The sequence below is a fragment of the Athene noctua genome, chromosome 7, assembly GCF_965140245.1.
Source record: "Athene noctua chromosome 7, bAthNoc1.hap1.1, whole genome shotgun sequence".
Taxonomy (NCBI): domain Eukaryota; kingdom Metazoa; phylum Chordata; class Aves; order Strigiformes; family Strigidae; genus Athene; species Athene noctua.
Genome location: NC_134043.1, coordinates 2122917 through 2140767, shown reverse-complemented (window position 1 = coordinate 2140767; position 17851 = coordinate 2122917). Strand labels below are relative to the sequence as shown.

General features: G+C 42.6%; 1 protein-coding gene across 5 annotated transcripts in view; it reads right to left on the bottom strand.

Annotated features, from left to right (window-relative positions):
* Positions 1 to 17851, bottom strand: part of CACNB4 (calcium voltage-gated channel auxiliary subunit beta 4) — a 107668-nt gene that overhangs the window by 13255 nt on the left and 76562 nt on the right. For all 5 annotated transcript variants that reach the window (XM_074911313.1, XM_074911316.1, XM_074911317.1 and 2 more), the window contains 9 exons: positions 16539 to 16658; positions 16071 to 16193; positions 11983 to 12113; positions 9635 to 9711; positions 9248 to 9267; positions 9058 to 9138; positions 6883 to 6941; positions 2934 to 3043; positions 1191 to 1342 (listed from right to left, as the gene is read on the bottom strand). In XM_074911313.1, the coding sequence (XP_074767414.1) occupies positions 1191 to 1342; positions 2934 to 3043; positions 6883 to 6941; positions 9058 to 9138; positions 9248 to 9267; positions 9635 to 9711; positions 11983 to 12113; positions 16071 to 16193; positions 16539 to 16658 (873 nt within the window). The remainder of the gene's footprint in view (positions 1 to 1190; positions 1343 to 2933; positions 3044 to 6882; positions 6942 to 9057; positions 9139 to 9247; positions 9268 to 9634; positions 9712 to 11982; positions 12114 to 16070; positions 16194 to 16538; positions 16659 to 17851) is intronic.

The following is a 17851-nucleotide window of genomic DNA, read 5'->3' as shown; positions in this document are numbered from 1 at the left end:
TCTTACAGAGCCCTTTTTGTTACCATTAAGATCTCTTGCCAGTTCTAGCTCCAGCTGAACTCTGGCTTGCCTAACTCCCCCCCTGCAGGGGTATTGCTCCCGGGACACTTGTCCTTGCATCCGTCTTCCACGTGTCTCCTTCCTGTGTCTGAGCTCAGGCTGTTCCCTGTTCACCCACACTGCTCCTGCCCAGCTCCACACAGGAACAGATCGTTCTTGTGCCTGCGGGAAGCTGTCCACAAAGATCACACAGCTCTCCCGAGCTTCTCTGTTATCCAAGACAGTCTTCTACAGGATCCTGATGAACATGTCCCTGAACAAAGCAGTTCTAGGGTCCAGGTCTGCAATTCTATTTGTACTGCTCACTTTTCTCAGGATCTTAAATTCCACCATCTCACGGTTGCTGCAGCCAAGACTGTCCCGGCCCATCCAGTTCTCCCTTCCCTCCCCTGTAGCCAGTCCAGCAGAACCTCCCTGATCAAGAACTGGCGCAGGGCGCTCTGCAGACATCCCCGATGGGTCCCCAGGTGCTGGGCAGCCTCCCACCATCGCTGTGTGGATTCTGCGAGACCCAGAGTCTCTGTCATGACCCCCCACACACACTAACAGCCGCAGCAGGGTCCGTGCTGCGCTCCCGAGCGACCGTCACGCTCCAGGAGCTGCCCAGCAGCCTGGGGAAACTGGTCCAGCCCCAGCTGTGGGTGCTGTACCGGTACACCCAGGGGGAAGCCACAGAGAAACGCAGACAGGTTTTGTCTGTGATCAACAGACAACCATCATTAAGTGGGAAGTGGGCAGAGGGCTGGTGTCTTCTCTGAAGCTCAGGCGATGGTTTGGGCTTGGAGGAGGACAACCCAGGAGTAGAGCTGTGCTGGGGAAGGGGGGCTGCAAAGGGACTGCCAAGGGGAACTGAGAGCTACAGACAGAATTTGCTCCTCAGGAATTTTTTTGTCTACTGAAATGCCGAGTGCCTCATCTAAGGCTCAGCCTGAGGCTAGGTTAAAGTTTAGGGCAAAAAAAAAAGAGAACTGCATCACACATTCCCTTGTCAAAGCCCTCGACTTAAAAATTTTACTGTTTTTTCCTTCACCTCATTCTTAATTTCTCCACGTGCAGATATCACACCACTCGCTCCCACACTGCCCTCCAGGTCCCTCTCAAATGCACATTTTAAGGGTGATACACATTACCTTTGGAGAAGACACTTTAACATGGACAATAATTGGTGCTAAAGATGTCTTGATAAGTTGTGCAGGGTGATTGATAGTGTCTGCATCTAGGACAACCAGTTGTAAGGACCTTGCCAGCTCAAAGATTCTCTCAATTTCACTCTGTACTTCAGCTAGTAAAGGAAAACAGAACAGGTGAAAGGCATTCAGCCCCAGCATCACTCAGACAAAAATATCATCACCCATTTATTGTCATAGGCTCTATACATTCAGTATATTAACTCCATAGGTGAATTAATGTAATTTCCATTAAATAACCTATTACTCAAGGCAACTTTAAAAGTAAGTATTACCTTTGAGACAATTCTGTTGCCTGAAAATACATTTGTACTGTGTTCCTTTATAATATCTGCGTATATAAACATTGGGCACAATTAAATGCATGTTTCTATTACCACAAAACAGACTTAAGCATATTTTCCAAATCTGCTAAATAGCTTAGGAGTCATAAGATTTTTTTATTTTAGACAGCAAGTCTTAAAACTTTTTTTTGTTCTCAGGTTGTAATTTTGATGTAACTTAAACAACAGCTTGTATGAAAAGCAGAACAGTGACCTCCTAATTCTGTAAAAACAAAAAACAGTTTACGTTTAATAACTGACAGAGTACTATTTAAATAAAAAGACACCAATGGCAACGTTCACACAAAAGCATTTTCGTCTGAAGAAAAAGGAGAGATTTATTTCCATGTACATTTTATTTCTGATATTCATTTTCTTACCCTTCTTAATGATCCACATGCATGTGATGAATTTTAAACAGATAAACTCAGCACAAATTGAAGCCTGTAAGTTATACCACCAAAGCACAAAAGAGCTGTATGTCAGCAACTCACATGCATTTAATTTGCCTAAGAGCTGTTCCACAGCACAACGCATGGTCACAGGCACGGGAAGATTTAGCACTCACTCTGACAGCATGTAATTTTGGGGTGCCTACTCCTGTACTAGAAAGCCAACTAGAAGTGAAGTGTCCTACGACCTATACCTGCAGTTCAAACAGTCACTCAGGGTATTAGAGAATTGGGTTTAAGAGCATTTTCCTCCTGAGGAGGCTGAAAACCAGCTCCTCTGACCGCCTAGGACAGTGTCCCAGAGACCAGGTTGTTGGCATGGGTATGTCACACACAAATTTCCACCCTTGTGAAAGAAAGAAAAATTCATCAGGCCAGTGCAACCCAGCTGTCATGACACTGTGAAGAGAGGGTGGGAAGACCCAGAGTCTCACGGCTAGACAGCAAAATTAAGCTGTAGCTGTTCAACATTAAACACAAAAGCAGTCCCAGGGTCAGGAACAACATGTTTCCTTCTGGCTGGGCCAGGTACAAGCTCTTTGGCACCCTGTGGTGTGGCGGTAAAGGCACAGGGCTGAGAAGAGGGAGCTGTGAGGCCAACTCACCCCAGGAGGAAACAGCACCGAACCCACATTCTGACTGCAGGCCCCTAGCTCACAGCAGCCACATTTGCTCTAGCCCAGGTAATCGCTTAACGTGAGGCTACTACAGTACATTGTGCTCTCTTGCCCCTCCTTCAGCCAGGAAAAAAATCATCTTCCATTTGGGTATGTGAAATTCAGAATGACACGTTAAAATGCTGCAGACACATTTAAAAATTGCAGAACTGCTGACATCCTGAAGGCTGAAAGCCTGTCCCTTTCCTCCAGTATGTAACCGTGTTCAGAATTACATCTGTGCCAACGTCTTACCTAAACTGGATCTTGTATTTGACCGCTCAATTATTGCCCTCTTGCTTGGATTATTTAGAACAGACCTCTTAGCAAGAGAAATGTCAGCTGTCACTCTAGTTATTGATATCCTATGAGCAAGAACACAGGACAGAACAAAAACACAGGAGTCAGATTTTCAGTGCACCGTGCATGATTTACAGCTACATTCCATTCCAAAGTACAAATACAATAAAATACCACTCAGACACGTTTTATGGCTGAGTTATGTCATCTTTAAAGAACAACTAAAAAGAAATGCTGCATAACTCTGAAGTACTTTCTATCTCCTACACTACTGTAGACTCTGGTGTATAGTTTCTGCTATTATACCTAGTGTATTAGTTAACTTTTCTCCTCCCCAACTCACTTGTCTCCTACATGAATTTACACAGTACCAGAAATACTACAAGTTACTCCAGTCTTCGGGCACACAGAACACCACGGTCGTAACAGTAACAGCACTTCTCTTTGCAGAGAGTTAAACCATTGATTAAACCTGACACTGCTGAAGGGAAGGAAGGGCCATGTTTGGACATTTGCGTGGAGCAGGTCTCTCCTCTCTGAGTGCCTGTGAGTCACTGAACAAAGGTGCTGGCTCCGGGAGGCTGCTCCTCCAACATGCACTCTGCTTTTCCAGACAGGCACCTGGGCTGAATGACTTGGCTTCTGGTTGAACGGGAGAAAAGTGAGTTGAGCCACAGCTATCTGTACTGCTGGAGCCCCCCCCTTTAACTTAAGGAAGGTGATTTTGTTACTTGATCTGTCAGTGAGCTGACAAGAGACAAAAGGTTCTAAAACAAAGACCACACAACCACTTCACGTAAAATCCATTTAGGAGAACTGTGATGAGCCAAAGAGCCATGAATAATGAAAAGAAAGCAAGCTGAAAATGACTAGCAGCTGTTCCACAGAACCTAAGATTTCTGCAGCTCTGAGTGAAATTATCAGATGGAGGGTTAAAAAGAAGTAAAAGTATTTTTCTACATAATACATAAATAAATTTATTGCCAGAAAATACAGTAGAGACCCAAAGTATAAATGAGTTTAAAAAAGAAATGGGAGAAATTAACGGATCACAGGTCCAGAGGTGACGATAGAACACGGTGATCCAGATCACGCCTCTGGCTCAGGGAGCTCCTGGCTGCTGGAATGACAGACACGTAGCGGAGGAAGGACCACAAACGCTCCCCTCTGTTCCAGACACAAGAAGCATTTCATTCTTCCCGAGTAAGAAGTAATCTTAAACATCACTGTTGCTGAAAGATGTTAAGAAAAATATGTGCCTTTGCTATGTTTTGTTTACAGGGTGTATAGAGTCAGGCTTGGTCTCCGCAGCAGCGACTAAACACAATGCATTTCGAGAACGATGCCGTAGCAGCCATCCCCCGAACGCCCCGTGCCAGCCAGGCTCTAGCAGGCTCCTTTCAGCAGGCCTGTACAACACACAGAGCCCTCCAGCCTTTCCTTTAGTTCAGTGGCCAGAAGAGGATGTTGCAGTTACAAAAGAAGGAGCTGACAGCAGCCAAGTGTATTAAGAGGTAGGGAAAGACTCCTGCTAGTTCAAGTCTTGCTGAAGTCTTTCGAAAAGCTCCTCCTTGGACAGTCATTTCCTTTCTTTGTAATATGGACCTGTCACAAAATTGCAGAAGAGATGGAAAGAAAGAAAAAGAAAAAGAAAAGAGAGGGAGGAGAAAGACTGCAAAGCCACAGAAGCTGGCAGGAGGACCAAGAAGCAGCTGAGCTGCCTGAAAAGGAATTTAATGCCTTTTTCTAAAGTTACTCGGAGCTAAAGTCAATTGTATCAGCTTGCTTGTGGCATTTCACTTCTTCAGTGCTGAAATTTCATACTTCCAGTATTGCTAATGGCAAGAGGATTGTCAAAAAATCTCACTCCAGGCAGAACCTCTCTCCCTTTTGCCCCTCTGTGCAGACCAAGGGCATGGCAGGGGAGAAGACAGAAAAGGCAAGGAGCAGTCCTGCCTCCCTTATCATTAAGCAGCCTAAACGGGTGCGTCTAAGCGTGCTTCCCATTTTCTTCTCTGTATTTAGGTGCTGCTGATCTTCAGGGAGCAGGCCTCAGCGGAGTATGTCCTCATATAGGGTATAAAAATATACCTCATAAAGGATATATTCATAGCATTCATGTCGTGGCAACTGGAGATGACTTACCCCATCCAGTTGCTATGGTTTCCTACCAAAAACAACGACTCTGAGTTACCGTCGGCACGCGCAAAGCTGACAGACACATGTCAACAGCTGGAAGAGAATGTACACCTCATGCAAGCGGGCACTGGGGCTGAGGCAGCGAGCTGCAGGGGAAGTCCCAGCGCTCAGAGCGGGGAGCCGAGGCACTGCCAGGGCGCACGAACAGCTCAGCAAAGCGACAAATTTAACTGCAGGCCGCCACGTACAGCGCTTCATCTGTCAGGTTTGAAATCCGTCACTGCGTCGGTAGGATCTGCTAAAATCACTTGAGCTGGGCAATTAAAAATAGGGGAGGAGGTGAGATATTTTGCACAGAAGTTGATGATTAAACGTTTACGCTGTTTATGGGTTAGTTCAGCACTGCCACCTCATTGCACCCCAAAAGGCACCTTGACCATAAACCTCACTCCACTTCTGAACAGCAGGCTCTATTATTTTCCCTGTCCTAGTGCCAATGTTTTAGGTATTTTCAAACCTGACTTACTGTCATATACTAGCTAGCACAGTATAAGCTCTTCTTCACAGTTCAAATATACTGAACGAAGTCGGATGACGGAAGGGCAGAATATCCAAGATGTAGCAGACACCTACGACTACTGACAAGCTCCGGTGGCAAGAAGAGATGCCACGGAGCAAGCCTATGTTCCTAGCAAAGAAATCCAAATTATGCCTCTCACAGCTCAGCAGAAATACTCTCTGTGTTCCAACTGATCAAGATGAACCCTCCTTACAATTTCTGAAGTTCTGACACACTTATTTAAACTGCCTTTTAAAGTATTTTTGACTACCAAGAATATTTAAGAGTTGATTTTTCTTAGGTGTTGGTCTGAAGCACCGTTACTGCTCCCTGTTGAAATCTGCTGTTTCTGATACTTATTTCAGGGCTAGGGTGTGATTAATTTTATTTAGAGAACATCCTGCTGTACAGGAGACTGGAACTTCACAAAAGGTGCTGGAATGAACCTATCCCAAATAAAGCAACTTCACAATAAAATCAAGAGGCATTTATATTTGCTGTCTGCACACTTCAGTGGGTGGCTGAGCAGGTCCAGCAGTACATACGTGTATCCAGTGGTTAAGAAATTTTCATATGCCCAAAGGATTGTGAGTAAAACTGTACTTTTATGCGCCATCAGTCACACTTTCTCAATGGTTCCATCCGCAAGAGGAACTGGACAGCTCTTTGAAACAAGAAAGCAATCCACTAGGGTTACTTTACCCGACATGCAGGCAGCTGAGGCTGGGAGCTCGGAGGGAAGAGGGCCAGCAGCGAGCCAGGCTCTGCCCAAAGGGTTCTTCACCAGCTGGCACCATTCCCCCCGACTCCTGGCTGAACAGGGGGCACAGCCTGCCTCCCAGGGCAACGTTAAAAACCTAAGCCTGGTAGTGCCACCTTTGAAGATATTTTAGCCCTTCCCATGTGGCCCAGTCACCTTTCATCTAGATTCCTCCTGTAACTTCAGGCTGATAAACCATCGAGGCAGAATTATTCTATTAAATTTAACAAATCCTACTACAGACAGAGCAGATATGAAGATACATGCACTTCTAGTAATACTAGTTCCACCCCACAGCTGGCTCCATTTCAGTGTTGATATAAAGCCAGTAAATCAGTTTTGTACATGCATCAATCTTCCTGCATTAAAAAAAAAAAAAAAATATTACTAAAATGTTAGTAACACATGGGGTGGGAAAAAAGCATGAAAAGGACAGTATTTCTCACCTCCCATCAAACCTGTGCTTCAGGAAGTCAAAGAGAGCTTTCTGCATCATGTCTGTCACCTTTGCAGAGGTGAGGAAGATTGAGCAGGGAGGATTGACAGGGAGAAAAAGAAGTCAAAAGTAAGGAAAGAGGTAAGTAGAAGGTAAGGATACTGCCAACAATCAATACCTTTTATAGGTAGCAATCATTCAATTTTCATGCTCTTGGCAGCACGCTTTGTAATAAATACTTGCAAGTTTTCTGACTCATTCTCCAAAACGCAGAACGGAGGATGTGAGAGCTGTCACTCCTCCTGCTCTTGTCTTGACTTGCACTGAGACATCAGAGCACACCTCACCACCTTCCAGAGCAACACCATTCCCAACAGGCTTCAGCACATGGCAGGAGCATAAGGGGACTCTTCGGCTTGAATAGATCATTTGGTTTTTTCCTACAGTAACCTTATTAGAACTAGCTTAAAACTTCAGACACAAGATTTATTGTGTTGGATGACTGATATTCTCAGAGGCCTACAAGCAGAAAAAATGAATGTTTCTGTTGTTGTACAAGGGAAAGCATCTGAGAGCAGCACAGCCTCAACAGCTGTCATCTCTGTTATTGAGTGAGCTCCTTGTCCTTTTTGGGACAACTCAGGCTGACACCTATTATCTGCCAGTCTAGACAGGAACTCAGTCGAAGCCCCCAGGCCTCTGGCAGTTTATTTCTCCTAGGTTGTCTTTCAAAATGGTTCTTAGGGAATTTAATCAGAAAAAAAAAAAAAAAAAAAAAAAAAAATTCCCATGAAGGTTGCAAAGCAAGATCAACGCATTTCTGTTTTGTAGACCACTATTTGTAACCAAAATTAATATTGTGACTGCGCTACCATTTATATGTTTAAGATGTCATGCTTATATTATTTTCTGAAACAAAGGTGGGGCAACATTATTTGTAGAGGTATGTATGAACAAAAAGCCTCTATCCCCTCCGAACCTGAGAGTCCCCAGGCAAATTAATCTGTGGTGCAGCACCACAAAAGTCAACGGGTGAAATTTACTCCTGTCAAAAACCATCACCATAAAATTAAAAGGCAGAGAACAGAACATGAAGTACCTAATTCCTGCTCTGCTGAACTACACTTTCAATCATTCTTACCTAAAAAACAATGCAAGGACATATTATACTAATAATGGTACCATGTTGTAATCTTCCAAAAAGAACCATTCCAATATGTTTAATAATATCCTATAAAGTACTAACAACATTAATTAAGCTAAATGAAGCATATCTTTGATTTTATGTTCATGTTCATTTAGTTCCTAATTCAGCAAAACACTTAACAGATGGTTAAGTTCACCAAAATGCCCCTCTAAAAGCCTGTGCTCGTTTAGCACATGTTAAATGCTCATTTGAATCTGCAGCAGCCTTGTAAAATGGGCGTCCTGTTTATCTGTGCGTGTTACTATACCTACTTCCATGTTGAACAGAAGCAAATCATTTAGAAGGGTTAAAGGTTTCTTTACATATATATTTCAATATGCTAATAATCTTTTTAAAAAAAGCCAAGGAAACATGCTGAAATAATACTCATCAATTCCCATATTCAGTTTCAGGTGCTGGACAACAAAACCGAACACTGCAACAGTCCAGCTATTTCATTTGCCAACACTGAGTTTCATGGGAAGATGTCAAGTTTTTCTAAGTGAGAAAAGGAGAACAACGGGGAAGCTTCTTCAAAATGTTGCTAATTAAGTTCAAAGCATGTGTGAGTTTGACTAAAATCCTACACGTATACAGAAGTCTAGCTAGTGAATTTGACTGCTCCAACTTTTTCTTGCAGTGGACACATTCTCTTTTTCTTACTTGACTTAATCCAGAATAACCCTACTGAAAATAACAGATATGCACTGTGTTTAAAGCAGTGAAACGGCCAACAGAGCTCCAGTGTACTTATGTTACCCACCCTTCAGCTGAGACATCACAAGCAACAGACACTGCTGCAAGGTAGAAAAAATAAATAAATATCAGCTGGTACCTCACCCAAACGGTGCAAAGTGCTAACTATGCTCTTCGATCTTAAGTAATATTTTTGACAATTATTTAAGCCAAGATCGCTTTTGCACTGGACCACACACACTGAATGTACTGAGGAAGGTTATAATTATCAAAATAGTAATTGCCAATAACTGGAATACATACCTCATAGCCTTTCAGTGATGGACCCACCAAGACAACAGGTCTCATTGACGGTACCACATCATATGGGGGAACGTGTTCTGTCTAGGAGAAGAAAACAACCCTTCAAATCATTAACCAGAGAAGATCCCTATGAAAATCCTAGGAATTATGTATTAGAATTGACTCAAATGGAAACAAAAGTACTACTCACCACTTTCTGTTTCTGTTTTGCTAAAAGACCAAATGAGAACTTGGTTAAAACACACACACGGTGTATAACAACCATAACACTTGCAAACACAAATCCCTTGTCAATGCACTTTTGATTTCTCTCAACACTTTTGGTCAGCCCTGTTTAAATTGGTCATTCATCCCATTCTGGGGCAGCTGCCACTTTTCCCAAGATTTTTTCCCAGTCCCTTAGCAACTACTGCATGTCTAGAACTAGATGTCTTTCTCCACCTCCGCACACGAGCACTTTTCTGCAAAATGTCTTAATAAGTCAGCAAAGGGGGGAAACCTGCATTTTTCATATACGGTTTTAAAAATAGAAGTATTAGAAATAGCAAGAGTTTCCTTAAATAAAATTCTGTCTTACCCGTGGAAGTCGGTGTGGCTCGAAATGTGCCAGAAACCATTTCTCCAAGACTTGAAGAAGAATTTCCACTTGATTTCCTACGGTATCAGAAGAACCCCATTAACACCAAGCGCCCAGAGATGCCAACACGTGAGGTTTTAGGCAGCAGTTATGAGAAAACACACGGTAAAGGAGAATCTTCACCCACGTTCACCCTGCAAGAAAGCTTCCTCTGAAAGGAGAGGTGAAGAGCACCAGGCAGGGTCACGGGGGAACCAAAGTGTCTGTAATTAAGCCGACCTCCATGTCGGGAAGAGCTGGGTACAGGCTACGAGGGGAGAGCAGGCATCACTAGAGACTGAGCAAAGCTTTTCTGTGATCTGCCCGTAGGCTGGAAAACACAGCAGCTCTAATCACAGCCGGCTGCTAAACTCAGAGCCTAGCCCAGCCTGGCACGAGATCCCCCACCCAGCACCCCTCTGCCTTGCTGGGTCTCTCTGCCAGCATACACAACTAGCCAGACACATCTCCCAGGAGGGTTGGGATGAAAACTGCTGGTTTAAATGGCTTTTGTTGTGTAGCAACAGTGGTTTAAGTAGCTCCTTCCTCCGTGGGCTGTACCTCCCCGCTTCCAGCCAGGCAGCGCTGCCCTACGTGATGTTCCCAGCACGACTGCTGGTGCAGCCATCCCACAGCAGACTGGAACTGGTTTGGGGAGGGGGAAGATGCTCAGGTGAATCAGCTCTCATTGAGCTCAGGGCAGAAAGGAGAGCACTGTTAAAGCAGCCTGACTACCACAGGTGACATAGTCCCAGGTCTTTAGCACAATATCAATAGTATTTTTCATTATGTGCGGACTGACCAGCAAGAGGACACTAGTCCCAGTCAGCATTTTCTCCTTGCTTTCCTGCCATATGCTCTCCAGAGCAGGGATTGTTTACTCCTGGACTTGGCAAATCCTTCATGAACATACACTAGACCCTAGAAACCCTCTTTTAACAACTTTTCACTGCCTTACTCCGACAAAACTAGAATTCTTCATCATGTAGGGCCTTGATATCACAGCTTGTCACAGCTTTTAAAGAAATCTTAAGGTACACATACTGTATGACTACATCTAACAAAGGTGCTCAAAAATATTTTATCATTATACACTACCTTCAATTTTATCATACAAATCCAGGAGTGTCAGTACAGACTACTTAAGAGATATCCTTTCGATATTTCCCCTGGCTCTGCCATACTTGATTTTATTCCTAATATTCTCCACAGGTGAGATCAGACATGACCAAGAACTGGTGATTCAGTGGAGTTATGCCCACTGACAGCAGCAGAGAATTTTTCTAATAGGCTGTATCTGTAACAGTATCCTAAATGCTCCGTTAGTGTCCATCTCTCTGAATTAGATAATCTTCCTTCTGTACATTGAGATACTCTGGCTTCCTCTGAAGCTATTTCAAAAGTATAAAAGCAATTTGGAAAAAGCACAGTTAATGCTGTTCAATCATTCTAAAAACATTTTCCCAGATGGTTTATACTTGAAATGATTTCTGACCCTGATTAAGTATATTAGTATGCCAATTCCCTGACAGTACTACAGAGGCTAAATTATGCTCCTTTAACTGCTATCTATTAGGTCCAGATTCAATTGGCTCACGTCTCTTTACTCCGCAGTACTAAAGATTTTGTTCTCCTTGTTATCTATGTGAACTTTTAAATTTTGCTTTCAATTAGTGGGAATAATATGCTAGCAATATTTAAAAAAAAAGGAAAAGTATTTGTGTTTTCAGCCAACAGAAGAGTGACTTCAGTGGCTGAACTGAGACTACGAGAAACCAGTTTTACTTCCCAGACCTATGACCGTGTTTATATTTTTCCAGGGACTTGCAATCTCCAGCTCTAGCAGTGTGGAGACACAGAATGGTCAGGCTGGAAGAAGAAGAATCAAAGAAGTCCAACAACAAAGCTCATGTCTATAAAGTTTGAAAAGTCTTGCTTTGGCCAAAATGGACAGAAAGAAAAACAGGAAGAAAAACCCCACAACATTAAGAAAGTAACAGCTGGGGAAAAAAATCTGGCAGCCTTTGAGCACCCAGCTGACTTAAACCCACGGGGATGTAAAACTCTCTAGCCCTTCAGACATTTCTGTCGTTACCACTCATACTGTATTTCCTAAAGTCAATACACAGTTTTTTCTTGTTTCTCATCATCAATATCTAACACGTCTATTCTCTGCAAATATGCATTTTCATTTGGAATCCCAAATCAAACACTCTCTCCAAAACGCACTGCAATAAAAAAGAACCAAGTGACCTTTGAAAATACTGCCCGGTGTCAGAAATTATTTTAAAAGGTTACAGCATTCTTACCCTCCATGGAAACGTCCTCTCTTCTGCTCCTGTTGAATGCGGATATTCTCCAGTCGAAGCGGGCTTGGAATAAAGCCAATCTCACAGCCCTCCTTCACCAGCCTTCCTATCCACCAGTCATTATTATATTTCTGGAACACAGAAAGGTTACTGGCTTCAGTTCAAAATGCTCCATGTCCAAAACTCCCTTATTTTGTTATCCACAATCCTTAACACTGGTCAACAAAACCCAACTCACACTGATGTCTGAACGCTGGTCAATCCCTGTGAATGTGAGTGAAGTGAAAAGGTGTGAGGCAGTGTTTGGAGGGTTGACGTCCTCTTTGCAGCTGTCGAGTGGAAAGCGGCGTCATCTGCAGCACTACTGTCTTATCTCTGAACTGCCCCAACACACCCTGCTCTGACTTTTTCTCTGATGTCACCAACTACGGTGACAAGTGTGATGGTGATTTAACCAGACAAACTGATTTCTGGTGAACCAAGGCCACCCAACTTCCGCACAGCAGCCACAGAAAGCGGTCAAATGTAAAAATAACATCTTCAGATCACCACCAAGGTTCCTTGTAAACCATTATTGGTTCCTTATAAAATTTAATGGTCTCTCTAAACCTTGCAAACCACCATTACTGGTTCCTCGTAAAATTTAACAGTCTACACCAAAGATCATCATCACCACCACTGCTATTTTTCCTTTCCAGGTACTTGTACAGATGTCATTAACATGTTAGCCCTTTGTAAAAATCTTGTGTGGTGGAGAAGCTCTACAAACACCACTCCAGAAACTGAACAAAGGACAGACCAACCTATCTAAGACAACACAGAAAACTTGTCAGCTCCAGGAATGAACCAAACCCACACCTGGTTAATGCCACGGCAGAGCTCTAATACAAACGAGGCTTTTACAGAGCTGCTGCCCAGCAGCAGCTGAACTCTTTGGAGGCATACACTTTTAAATGTAGGACAGTTGAAGAAAAAAAACACTTTTAGGAAGAAACTTTAATATATCTCTGAAAGTATAAAATTTAATTTTATCATTAACCTTTAGTAACATACGTTTTTCTGCATTATTGAAAGTCTGGCCTAACTCTAATGATGGAAAGATGAAAAGTGGTATCAGCGGATGTCGTAGTGGAAAAGGATTTGTTGTTCTTGGCTGCTAGCAGCACTTCTGAATAAAAATATCTGAAAACCTTATACTCTGCTATGCTTCATTAGGCACCTCAGTGTTCAAAAGAAACATTACTTTTGACAACCGACTTTCAAGTCATTAAGACCAGCACAAGTGTACCAATTTTGTTTGCATGCCTTGAGGAAAAAGTTATCACAGTCTTAAAAATGATCAGTTTTCTTGGCTCCATATTCGTAAGTTCTTGCAGAAGCACATAAATACCATGTCCTAGTTGTCAAAGGTACAACGATGCCTGACTGAAGTCTCTCAAACATACGGAGCCTCAGCATCTTTGAAAAATAAATTAGCCTTTTTCTTAACCCGTATGTACACACAAACATTAATATATACAGCTAAGGGAAATGCTATCCTTATACCCTCATCTTGAAAACCTCTTCTCTTTATATAGCTGTTATTTATGCAAGAGGTTCCATTATTTTATCATTTCAATGTTTTAAGTGTCTATTCTTCATGCTGTTATGACCCTGATTCAGACAATGTCAGTAAGCAAAGCTTTATTTTAAATATGTTGCTTCTGCTTAAGTCAACAGAACTCTGTAAGTTCTTTAAAATAGACAAATACTTCAGGATCTAGCATTCTGCTGCTGTAAATCAGTGAAATCAATTGATGGATTTCAACCACTGTAAAACCTGAGTCCCATGAACATTACCCATTCTATTTTGGTTCTAAATGTCTGGCTTGAACATGGGAATCTTTCTTCCATTAGCAGGTCATGGACCTCTGAGTGATGCCTCTAGACAGGAGATCAGAATCAGCGTTATGCTGAGAATATCTGAACAATACAAATGCTAACGATGCAGCAAGGAACGCCTGGGCTATTTGCATTAGGTCATTACCTCCCATATGTTATCCTTTGCATTCAGCATGTGGGAGGACTACAGTTCATTCCTATTGGTTGCCATGCCCATGATTTCTTCTGCATTGTCAGTAATTGTTGTCACCTCATCTTTTAAGTAAGCACATAATGTATAGTCTTGTAGGAGACCGATGAGACATACAGGACACATTCTCAATATAGCAACTCATCAGTTACTGCTGATGTTTCATCCTGTCAGCAGGGTGACCTTACTTCTTTACCTAGTTTAGCACTATTTGAAAATCTGGAACCAGGCTTGTTCTAGCCCAAGCAAGAAAAACACTGAAAAACAAATTCTGCAAAGCCTTCTCTTCCATGCAGCTAGGTATCCAGCATGGGGAATCATTCCTGAAATCCTACAGAGTTGCAGCCACAGCTTCAGGCAAGCTGAAGGTTTCAGCGTTAACAAAGGAACTGTGCCAAACCCTTAGAAGAGCTGACAAGTACCAGTAAGGCAGATGGCTTACAGTTCAGGGGCTGAGCGATCCCGGCCGTTTACATCTTGGAAGAACACTCAGAGAATGCCAAGACTCAGGACACTTCTCTGGGAAAATGTACAGGGCAGCACAATAGGAGGTTAGTATATTAAATTCAATCACTGGCCTGACAATAAAGGTAGCCACATCCTAGGAAAACCAAGATCAAATATTTGTTTTAATGGTGATGCACAGAGTTACCCAAACTAACTTACACAGGACAACGTACACTAGAAAAATAGTATGTCAGGTAGGGTATATTTCTGGTGTGCGTGGGGAAACACAGGGGAGGGCAGCTGAGAAAGGGATGTGGGTGCTGTACTGGATGCAGCTGCCTGCATTGAACTGTGAGTGCCAGCAAACGTCCTTTTCCTGACAGGAAGCAGGTTTAGGAAGTGGCGTACATCAAGGGAGTTGAGGTGTGGTGCTAGACAGAACAGAGCACATTCCTGGGGAACCAAGAGGAGAGGCAAGCAAACCTGCATGCAGAGATAGGAGATTTAGTGCCCCACTTCCTCAGCAGGGGCTTTAAGCACTGTTCCACACGAATACTTAAAAAAAAAAAAGCAGCACACAAATAATCAAACAAAAAAATCCAAATCAAAATTCCATCTCTTTGCAGCAAATTGAGGAAATGGAACCAGGGAATCAACTGCCTCTCCCGTGTCCTTCTCAGGGAGAAAGAATTTAAAGCAACCCTCCCGATCTGCCACCAATCTCTGTCTCTAGAGGTGCAGAAGCAGGTGTTTTCCTCCCAAATGTGCTCAGTCTAAGGGAGATTGGTGCTCTGAAGCGATGAAGGACACATGTTGAAAGAAAGAGACAAATGAGTACTGAACACCCTAAAATAAACCCAGAATGCAGAGATGAAAAAACGTTTTTGCAAGCTGCAAGCCTATGTAGAAAATCTACAAAACAACAGGGGTTTATGCAAATTTGGAGGGCTCACTTCAGATGAAGAATTGCAGAAAATATGCTCAACTTGCAATAAAATGTATTTTTCTCTACCAAAGCCATACTCAGGGCCCATTTATTCACATTCCTTTTTTCTAACTTTTGTATCTGTCCTATTCAATATTTTATTTTCTTATTGTATTATTCTAAGTCTTATTTCCTCCCTTACAAGCCTATCTGGTGCTTTATGAAGACCTGGCGTAACCTGGTGCTACTCTACTTTCTGACCAATAGAATCCCTTTCATTACATAATCTCTGATCCATCACAAACTTCATTTGGTGAAAAGAATCTGAATCTACCATGTTGAAAGGGATGTAAAACATAACAAGATGCTATTTCCTTCCTGTGACATGAAAATCCAACAATTAGTCAGTAATGTCAAGCGTTAAAAAAGTGCAAAATAATCACCCCAGGGTGCTGGAACTCTAAAAAGGCTGAAGTACCACCACATCATCACTAATCAGATGGTTGTGCTGTGCTCTCCTGCCTCCACTCAGCTCTTGGCTCTCTTTTTAATCTGGAATGGCTCAGCCTCGAGTTTTCACATCGTAGTCCTTGGCATGTATGAAGATTCCTTTTCACATTCCCTTTTACCACTTTGTGGTTTTACCTCTTTAATGTGTAGGAAGTCCTTGGCATCAAAAGAGATGGCAGTGCTCGGGACAGGAACATCTTCATCCAGAGCTCCACAGTAACTCACATTAGTCTTAACAGCAAATGCTACTGGTTTGGACTACAAAGAGAAACACACATCACAAACAGTGGCAACTTTTCTGCATCAAGAATTGTACCCAATTACCAAAAACCTAACAGAAGACATTTACCGAATATATCAAAATTCAGACCTAATAATTTCACACAAGCCCGCAGAGTTCGGCTCCCTAGAGAAGATCCCCATTTATACGAGAATATTTACACTATCTTCCCCCAAACATCTTGTCTGCAGATAACCTGACTCAATTGCCAAACTATTTCAAAAGCTGGCATCATCACTATAAACCAACAGTATCAATTTTAACACTAGGCCAAAGATAAATGCCACATAACTTAGTTATTACTAAAGCTGAAAAGAACACACCTTTGCCCTTTCAAGTTGGATAGCTGCTTGTTGTTCTCTTTCTTGGCGGATTGCTTCCCTATCTTCTTCCAAAGAGACATCAGAGTCTGAGGGTCTGCTTGTGTACGAATCTGCTGAGCCCTGAAATGAAATTCATGTCACTAAGAAAACATATGGAAGAAACAGAAAACCCTTCCCCAGTCAGATTCATAAAATACTATTAAAATATTTGTTTCTTAGTTTCTTTGAGTGGCTTTTACATATTGTTGCTAGCACAGAAATTCCACAGGACTTAGCAGAGAAATAACCTGGTTTTACCAATCAGGCGCACTAAGCTAAAGACAAAAATCCCAAGCAAAACCTCTCTGCCCACTTTCAAAGAATCTCTCCACTTTCTTACTGACACAGTGAAATACAGCTCAGTTGTGGGCACTATCCAGAAATCTTTATCATCTCTAAATCCTGTTTGACAACCTTAGATTCAAGACTGTCAAGGGCTAGGTCACATCAAATATAATTAAGGTATTATAAAGCTTGGTTAGAATCACCCCTCCCTGTAAATACAGGACCATTGTATAAGTACTTCCCTCCCCGCCGTGGGTGCCACTCACATAAAGCTTTGTTCTGTGCTTCAGGAGGGAAAAAGTGGCAAAAGTCACATTATTAACAGCAACTCACCAGGGCAACACAAAAGCTATACAATGATATGAAACGAAAACAGCACACACGAGCAGAAGCAGAATACAACAGTCTATGAGGGAGGAAATAAGGCACTGCCAGTTACGATTTTTTTTTTGTCTGGGATGTTTTTCAGGGTGTCTGGGAACATCTGAAGCAAGCAGTGGCTCCTCTCTTCCTTTTATAAAGCAACCTGACTCCAGTGTCCTACACAGCTGGTCTTTATGTTTGCGTGGAGCCAACTGAAAGGGGTTTAATCTTCCAAAACAGATAAGGTAAGGTAAAGGGAATGCTTACTCGTGATGGATCTGAACTACCGGCCCCCCTCTCTCCAAACCTCAAACACAGGCTTGAGCCAGAAGTCTAACAAGACTAGGACTCAAACCTGGACTGATGGAGGTGTGTGCGACTGGGCATTTAGGCAAAAGGTCAAGTAGATTTTCACTACTTTTTCCTACAGAGATTTCAAAATCCTCAAGTCTAGCTCTAACTTTCCACTCAAGGGAAACGTATGTCCTTTACTGAGCCAATTGCCAAGCAAATGGAATTTTTACTAATAAATTAATTCATCTGTCTGGTGAATGATGGCCTGTGCTTAAGCCAGACTGCAGCCTTGCAGGATCCTGTTCTGTTCAGTACAGAATTTGACTAATTGG